Below are 9,068 nucleotides of genomic sequence, written 5' to 3' on the forward strand. Positions count from 1 at the left end.
GACAAATCAGTGCAGAGGAAGGGGAGAAGGGGTGCGATGGTGCCTCAATCCGCAGCTGAACATAACAAGATGGATCCAAGCAGGAGGGCAGCAGTGGCAATGTCAGAAATCAGTTGAAAGGAATAGCATGCACCCCTGCTGGATGACTGACATCTTTCCTCCTGATTCCTCGGAGGGGGGGGGGGTCACAAATTGCAGGGAGTTCTCACACATTAATGAGTGTATACTGAAATTGCAATGTTTTTCTCTCTTGTTGTTTTCTTGAGTTTCTAAATAGAGAAACAACTGATCTCCTCAACCTCAAAAGAAACAAACCACACACTGTGAAGGAGACTGCATCACTCAGGATAATCAACAGAGGCTTTATTCAAACATGAAATAAAACAAAACAACAAAAATCACAGGGATTTGCATAAATACATACAGTCCAAAGCATTTCAGAGACAACAACCTTTTAAAAAGGAATATATTGCAACATCTATAAGCAAGCAGTGGAATAACAGATCAAAACAAAGACAGTGCATATGAAATAATATCATAATGTGAAATAATTTAAAGTCCTGTGTACTTGCTGTGAAGCAGTTATGCATCTCTTTAGATCAAATGCATTAAAGGTGGTTGATGCAGTCACCGCAGGTGTATTTGCATGTTGTACTGCATCTGCAGTTCGCCACCTTACAAGAGACCAAACGATCATATTCTGACAAACACTGGGGTCAGTTCCTATGGTGCTTCACTACAGTGCGAAAAGTAAGCGTTTCTGTGAGAATTAAAGGGCATGTTTCCGAACCTGGACGGCTGACTGGTCTTACTTTGACCCTTGCACAGTGAGGTCTACTCATTCAGCCTGATCATTTCTCTCTTAACCTAACAGAACGGGGCTGCTCCAGACCTCCCTTCACCGTAATCTACACCTCGTCAGGATGTTACACAGGGGTGCCCGGGCCTTCATCTGAAAAAGTCGGCAGAGAAACTCATTAGAACATGGCTGCAGGACACACCTTGGGACAACATGAACACAAAGAAACTAAACAGGATCATTGCGGATCAAACATTAGCTTTGCTACCTAGCAACGTGGATAGCTGACATTTCATAGTATTTCACTATCATAACTATAGTCTGTTACTGTGATTATAACAGTAGATATTTAACTGATATTTAAGTAGCTATAGTGCTTTCTGAGCATTGTCATACGTCAGTGGGTCTTTATTTACTTCTTCCCAATAGTCATGTTAGTCAACTATGAAAACATTTTCTTTCTCACACTGAAATATGAGCCCACAATTACAATGCAGCAAGCTTGTTTTTTTTTCCATGTATAAAAACAAGTTATATACCATTAAGGATGCAAAATAATATTCACAAACTGTATATTTGTGTGCTGAATAACAGTGAACTAACAGTTTTTTCAACTCTATAAAAATAGCTTAAAAATCTGACAGGTATTTTTAGTACAGTGTAGCATTAGATTCATGTAGATATTTTTTTTTCTTTTTCTTTTCTTTTCACATCAGAGACAGTAAAGTAACAGGCTGGTATAAAAGTCCTCTGCCCATCCTTTCCTCCTCCGACACTGCCACATACAGACCAAACACACAATAAAAGTCCTCCACACTCAACAAAGTGCAGGACGAGGACTGAGAAACAAAAGTCCTCATCTGCTGCCAGCCCAGCCGAAAACACACAAGCTATCAAACGGGACCCTCTTTACTCCAATGAATCTGCAGAGAGGAGTAGACTTAGTCTTTCCAGCAAGGGGCAGAACATGCACAGTGGTTCAAGCAGGACTAGTGACTCGGCCGGGTGGTGAACACAACAGCATTGGATCTATAATATAGTGTGACACAACATCCACTGGCAATGTCAAAATCACTGGAAAGGTGGAGTAAGAAGACCCCTTCACCCCACATTTGGCAAACAGAAGTCACAATCTCTTTCACACAGGGAGGGGCAGAGCGGGAACTGGGGGGTGTACTGTAGGCATCCAGTAACAAATACTTTATAAAACACACTCACTTACAACTCACACTTTTTTTTTTTCCTATTACAAAATCCTTTTTTTTTGGAAACAAAACAAACCAAAAACAGAAGGAGGGGGGTTTAAAAAAAAAAAAAAAAAAATCAACAGAATGGAGGGAGTCGATAGAGAGGTTATTTCGTATTCCGTGCCACGAGGGCAATCACTTTTTTCCCGAAGAAAGTAAAGACACTAAAGCATGACTCATGCAGAGACTTCACTCCACTTCCACACAAACATACAGTAGGGCATGAACACAACACACAGATACACACCAACACACACGCACGCACGCACGCGCACACACACACACACACCTCTCCCATTTCAGAATGGGATGCACAGTAAAATAAGAGGGTGGCTATGGAGCCTGCCACCCAATAGGAAAAAGGCCAACAGAAAAGGCAAACAGAACAAAACAAAAGTAAGTTGAGGACAATTTCACGGCTTTTGCGCCGCTGACATTTTAAGGACACTTGAAGGAGGATTGTATCGTTTGGGTTGACTGAAAGCATTCTGCTTTGTACCTCTTGTCTGTGCTGGTTATAAAGTTTTACAAAGCATGATATATAAAAACATAATGTACGACAGAAATAAATAACTGAAACCTCTTGCAGCAGATGTGAAAAGGCCACTGAATGCTTGTGAGAGAGATAGAGGCAAACTCAACAGCATAGCCAAGACCTGACCAGAACTATTTAGGCTCCACTCTCTGGTATTGGGCTGCCTCATTGGAACGTTGAGTTGGACTCATACTGCAACTTGAACGCATAATTGTTTGGCATGGTTTTATCCACTGAGACCATCACACCGAGACTGAAAATAAAAAATAAAAAATAAAGACACATTTCAACTGATCTCTTGCAGAGACCTTCCATTGATGTCTATGCATTATGTGCACATAACATCTAGCTCTGCATGCACCCAGCACAGTATGAGGGAGCCAGGGGGGTTTAGCGTAACTAAGTCTCCTCACCTGGAAGAAGCTCAGGTGTGTCGGAGGCTGGTGCAGAGTAGACCAGTCGAAGATGAAACACAGAAACAGCTAACAAACGGTGCCTTCAATCCCCTAATATAATGGATTTCATACAGCAGAGGTAAGCCACAATAACTGCAGTGAATTGAATTGAATTGACACAAGGAGTCAAGGACAAAGGGCCGTATTCGGTCAAAACTGGTAATGGGTTTCTGGGATAAATAAAATAAAATATATTTTTGTGTTTTGCACTTTTTCTTGATTTCACACAGCTTATAATACTTTATATAACATTAATCTAGATGAATACAATCTTGCAATGTAAGAATAATGTTTTTGGACTTGTCCCAGTAACCTGGTTGGAGTGCTAGAGAATAGGGCCCTGAATCTTGCTGCCATTATGTAGGTACAGATCAGGGGAGGCTGGTGGAGGTAGAAATCACAGAAGAACCTGTGTGTTTGATACCATTCCTCATTCCATTCCATGCATTAAAATGATCCCGTCCTCCGATTTCTGCCTCCACCAGCCTCCCCTGGTACAGATCCTTCTTCTCTCCACAAAGGACACTTTTTGATTGACTGACTATCCAGTTAAAGCATTTAACCAGTCTACCCTGCCCAGCCCTACATCCCATCTGCAGTAGAGAACAACTGAACAACAAACATATCTGGTCATTAACAGACAAAGAAAACCCCACATAACTATTAAAACAAGGGCTCTGACCCAAAGAGACAGTTCAAATAAGGTTTCTTTTTGTGGTTGTTTTGGGGGGACAGTAGATAGTAGTTGTTGTTTTTTTAAATTGAGAAAAGACAAATGTCACATTGAGACTAGCCCCCCTCACTCCGTCCTCTCCACCTCTATGACGCTTTGGCTTTTCTTTCCCGCGGTGACGTCTTATCCTCCGACTTCACGACACCGTTGGCAGCACCTCCTGATAAAACATATCAACAAAAACAACATGGATGAAACAAGGCGTCTGGATAACACAAGATAGGATAAACTTGAGGATCGATATGCTCTACATGGTGTGTTTAGTAGGAATCTAAAAAGGTTCAAGAGAAGCGTGGAAACCGGTGTGGAGATGCTAGGATACCAAACCAGGACACCGAGTGTCGTACACTGGGGAAAAAACATTAGAAATGATGTGGCTCATTTTGCTGGGGGTGAACGATCAGAGGGGGCAGAGGTGGTGAACTCACCCCGGGCTAGGTCCTTCTTTTGGGGCTTGCTCTTTGGACTAACAGCCTTCTTCTTGGAGGCCTGGTTCTGGCTGTGCTCCCTCCACTTCTTTAGCTGGAAATTGATGAACTTCCACATCATCCAGGCCTGCGTCAGACAAATGGCTGCCAGGCAGGTCATCCTGAGGAGCAAGGACACAGACTGGAGTTAGGACCGGCCAGAAGCATTACAGCCAGGCTTCTGCCTTGGTGATTTACGAGATCGATTGATATTCTGAAATGGTATTTCAGGTTTGATGGGAAAAACTAGGTCTCCTCAAACACCCGATGAGGGTTTGAGGACAAGGACGGGAGAGAGGGGGGGTGGCAGGACAGGTAAGAGTCAACTCGTCTTGCCTGATGGTGAGCACGTTGAAGTTGCCCTCGGCGAGGGAGAACCCTTGCCGCTCGGTGCGCGGCAGTCCGAATCCAAAAGTCAGCACAGAGAGGGTGAGAGTGAGGAGGCGAGCGATGACGAAAAGTAGCGCCCACAGCGTGAAACTGGAGTGGGAAAGAAAAAGGGGGGGGGAGGAGGAGGAGGAGGGGGGGCGGGGTTACGGTCACCATGGAAACAACAGTGACATGAGCTCATGCGAGGCACCTTGCCAACCGTTATAGGTTATTCAAACCAATCAGTGCGCTCAGATCTGGAAGACAAACCCCCCCCCCCCCCCCCCCCACCCGATTGGATCATACATGTTTTGTGGCAAAGTTGAGGATGATGAAATTTGCTGTAGTGAGAAAAGCATCCGCTGAAGCTTTCGACTTTCGTTTCTGAGGCTCCATCTGTTTGCACCTGTTAGTACCACCTCCATTTATTTGTCCAACCTCCACATCATTAATCAACTCAAAGGTAGACAGGTGAAGGGGGTGCTGTGTGGTGCATACGTTACCTACCCCTTCTGCTTGTTCTCATCGCTGAAGTAGAAGAGGCGTGAGGCGTGGAACAGGAGCTCCACCAGGTAATGAGGCACCAGCAGCACCAGGCCCAGCCGGTGGAGGCTACACACACAGGACATAGGTCAGCACCAAACACGAATATATTATTATTATTACTACTTACTGAGGGCTATTCGCAAATAGTCCTGAGTGAAAACGCGTTTCCTTCCCTAGCCTGCTGTAGACCCTGGACTGCTGTCAATCATGCCCACCGATCGGGAAGAAACGGTTGCCTTTAACCCACTAAAATTTTTTCGGATCAGTGGTTTTGAAGGACAGAGGGCGAGCAGAGGGGTAGCAATCAAATACCATTGGGTCAAGGTTGAGAGGAGGTCACTTGAAGATGTAATAATACGATACTGCACTTCTCCATGTGGGTTGACTGACTTATTATGGTTGTTTTGTCAGACTTGACCTGTACAGAAGTTCAAAGGTCACCTTTATGGGCGGAGGGTCCCTAAATGGGCATTTAAGGACAAAAGCAAGTACATTTAGAGGTTGACAACAGCCCCCCCCCCCCCCCCGCTATGAGTACCAACTCTTTCTGGGATGTTGCATAACCGGATAGTTTTAGCTGCTGCATAACATCCTTCTGGCATAGTTAGAATACCTGCTTGGAAGACAGCATGATACACCATAACCAGGGGAGGCTGGTGGAGGTAGAAACTCGGAGGAAGGACACCATTCCTCATTCCATTCCATGCACTACAATCGTTCTCCGAATTCTACCTCCGCCAGCCTCCCACGCAACTCGCACACCTCACTGAGCTGACAGGAACACCCAGATACGGATACCCCTCTGCAATGCCAAACCCTCCTCCTCTCTAATCAGCCCACTGGACACACACACACACACACACACACACACACACACACACACACACACACACACACACACACACACACACACACACACTCACTTTAAGACGTAGGCACCGGTGATGTGGACCACGTAAAGGCAAATGTAATAGAGCTGGCGAGGAATGTCCTCCTGAAAAAGAAGAGCAGGACACAAACTTTATTAGTGACTGCTATTGATATCAAATGCATTCGTATCAACACCACATACAGTCTAACAAACAGCTACAGTAGCACATATATTATATAGCATGGGTTTGTGAAAGAAGAGAAGAAATAACTGTTATGACACCGTAACTATGAATGAGTACCTTTCGTACTTTCTGGAAGTACAGCTCAGGGAGGCCGTGGAGCCAGTAGGCGATTTGGCAAATGTAGAAGAACTTCACCTGAAAGCTGCACAGAGGACAGGTTAAACACAGGCAGAGGAGAGGAGGTTTTACTGGGTCCTAAGAACCAAGAGAAAGAGGTCAGTGAGGGTGGTCCGTACGCGTATGTAGAAGATATGGTGGTGATGGAGATGGTTGTTGACCACATGTAAATAGAAACATGTTATAGAAATAAAGGTCCCTTATTCATAAAATATGAGGGCCTTTTTCGGCAATACATATGTTTTGCTGGATATGCATTCATATTAAATCTATCGACAATGATGTAAGCCAACTTGTCACATAATGCAAAATGAGGAAATGATTTTTTTTTTTTTTTTTTAAAGGGAAAAAGAAAAAAAAAGGGTAAATTTAGCACCATTTTTCTATCTCAAGTAAAACATCTTAAATAAATTCACATTCTGAATAAATATTTTAGAGGAACCTGACTCGAACATGAATCTAATGAGAGGCCGCCCACTCCTGCGTGCATTACTTGAGCTACAATGCACCCTGGGAATTGAAGACATTTCCAGCGTGCCAATTCCAAAAGCTAAAGATTATCAGAGCACTTTGTTCTAGAACTGTGTTCTAGAACATTCGGGCACTCCAGGTAAGAACACCTAATTTGGCAAGTTCTAATTTTGACAGAGCAAAGTGAGATATTGTTGGAACAATGAATGAGTGAGCTGAAGGCATAAAATGAATGTATAAATCCTTACTTACACCATGTGGGTGTGTGGGTAGTCGTCCCATAAGAAAGTAGGATTCGTTGCAAATTCCTCCTAACAGATTAAAAGAAAAACTGCATCAGCCAAAGCACCAATACAGGCTGCGCTTCTCTTCAGTATTCTTTGGCTCCTGGCTGCATGGCTTCGGCCTCTTACCGCTGTTAGGATGCTGCAGCCCCACATGAAGGAGAATAAGTAGAAGGCAGCAAGCTGTCCAGACTCATTGAATTTGCTGTGTTTGGTTTTCGACAAGTGCAACCGCCGATTCATTTTCTGAAATAAAACATGACAGGACATGAAGCATGCATGATAACACTTCAAATGGCGACATGACAGTCAGTTATCATTTGTTGTGGGTTGTGTAAGAGGGAAATGGATGGAAGGGATGAGATCTGACAAGCTAAGAGGGTGAGGAGGATAAGACTGATGAAGGCAACACCACCTGACCGTGTTATGACTCATATTGAGAGCTGAAAAGACAGCAGGAGAGATAGAGACTAGTAACTACAGTGTGTATATATATTTATATATATATATAAATGTTTTTTTGCATGCTTCCTCCACACACACACGACACACACACAACACATTTGCATTTCAAATGCTATCGTGCTAGCAGTCTGTGTCAGGGCGGCTACCAAAACACTCACATCAAGAATGTATTCCTGTATCAAGGCGTGGAGTATAACAGCAATGAGCAGATAGAAGAACACAGTGGCCATGTCTTTGGGGCCATACTGGTAAAGGTTCACTGGCTCCGTCCTCTCATCTGGAGTAAAAAATAGAGGAGCAAAACAAAGTGATCAATGGCTTCAAAGGCAGAGGTGACATTTGCCTTATAACAATGATCTCATCTCATCAAGACTCTAGACATTGCTTTCTTGTGGTGTGATAGAGCTGCTATGGGCACTTACCGAGAGTTTGAGTTACATTGTATTGGACTGTGATGAACATGATGGCAAACTTGGCTGTCACCTGCAACAGAGGAAGGATGACAGAGAATAATCTATGAGTAATTGGTTGTGAGTGAGTGACAGCAAGAGGTCATTTGCACGTTATAGCTAAATGCCTTTTCTGCGTGTGAGCATGCTTGGTTTCAATGGTCTGGTGTCCCATGAGAACTGCATTTATGGCTCTTGATTGGAGCTTGTCTGACAGATTGGATGTGGAGTTAGCCAGCTAAGTTAACTTGCTAGCTATCTGGTTTCATTACCAGAACAAGCTGGCAAACTAGCGTGCCATCTCAGCAGTAAAAAAAAACAACATAGCTAGCAAACATCATTCAAGGCAAGCACAGAAACATGACATGTGATGACAGGTTTGCAGACTTGCTAGGAACGATCGCTCACTGCCCCCGTATACTTGCAAGCATCTGACCGATCCATGCATTTGCTAACCCACTATATATTCAATATTGTTAGCTATCGTGCTAGCAGTGGGCCTCCCTCTCCCTCCTTCCTTGGCAATCGGTGTGACACATGAGAAGGGAGACGCTTGCGCCCAGCCCCCTGGCCTGAGTGCTGCTGTTGCTGTCATAGCTAGCTGAACCGCTAGCTACTTCATATGACGCCGACGGGTTTTCTGCAGCAAGCTAGAATAAAAACACTTTCTCCGGTCTCAACAATGTACCTCGAACATCAAGCCGAGGAGAATGATCATAGCCACACACGAAACCATATCCGCGTGATTCTGGATCACGAACTCGTGGCTCAGCACCGGCGGGGTCTTGTTCTTCTTTCGGAAACCCATGGCTGACCGATACAGCTCTCTCCCTCCCTGCCGCACTTCAGTCACTCGTTGCCCCCGCTTTCACTCTCAGATGACAACCCTCCGCTTGTGTCCCCTCCACCGCTGCTGCTGCTAGTAAATTGTTTAAATTGCTGCTCATGTGTTTAAAAAAAAACTAGAAGGAAGATGCACCAAACACAACACCACGCAGTTTGTTCCTGGCCAGTCA

The 9,068-nt window shown here is 44.3% G+C and overlaps 1 protein-coding gene across 1 annotated transcript; it reads right to left on the bottom strand.

Annotated features, from left to right (window-relative positions):
* Positions 1 to 342: 342 nt before the first annotated feature.
* On the bottom strand, positions 343 to 8,875 carry LOC310808293 (translocating chain-associated membrane protein 1-like 1). The gene is made up of 11 exons (XM_083675105.1): positions 8,741 to 8,875; positions 8,026 to 8,086; positions 7,762 to 7,880; positions 7,268 to 7,384; positions 7,107 to 7,165; positions 6,324 to 6,408; positions 6,075 to 6,145; positions 5,113 to 5,217; positions 4,573 to 4,716; positions 4,198 to 4,358; positions 343 to 3,929 (listed from the first exon to the last, which is right to left on the bottom strand). The coding sequence occupies exons 1-11, from the start codon at positions 8,858 to 8,860 to the stop codon at positions 3,856 to 3,858; spliced, it is 1,116 nt and encodes a 371-aa protein (XP_083531231.1). The 5' UTR covers positions 8,861 to 8,875; the 3' UTR covers positions 343 to 3,855.
* Between the last annotated feature and the right edge of the window lie 193 nt (positions 8,876 to 9,068).

The sequence above is a fragment of the Argentina silus genome (assembly GCF_951799395.1).
Source record: "Argentina silus genome assembly, chromosome: 8".
NCBI classification, from domain to species: Eukaryota; Metazoa; Chordata; class Actinopteri; order Argentiniformes; family Argentinidae; genus Argentina; species Argentina silus.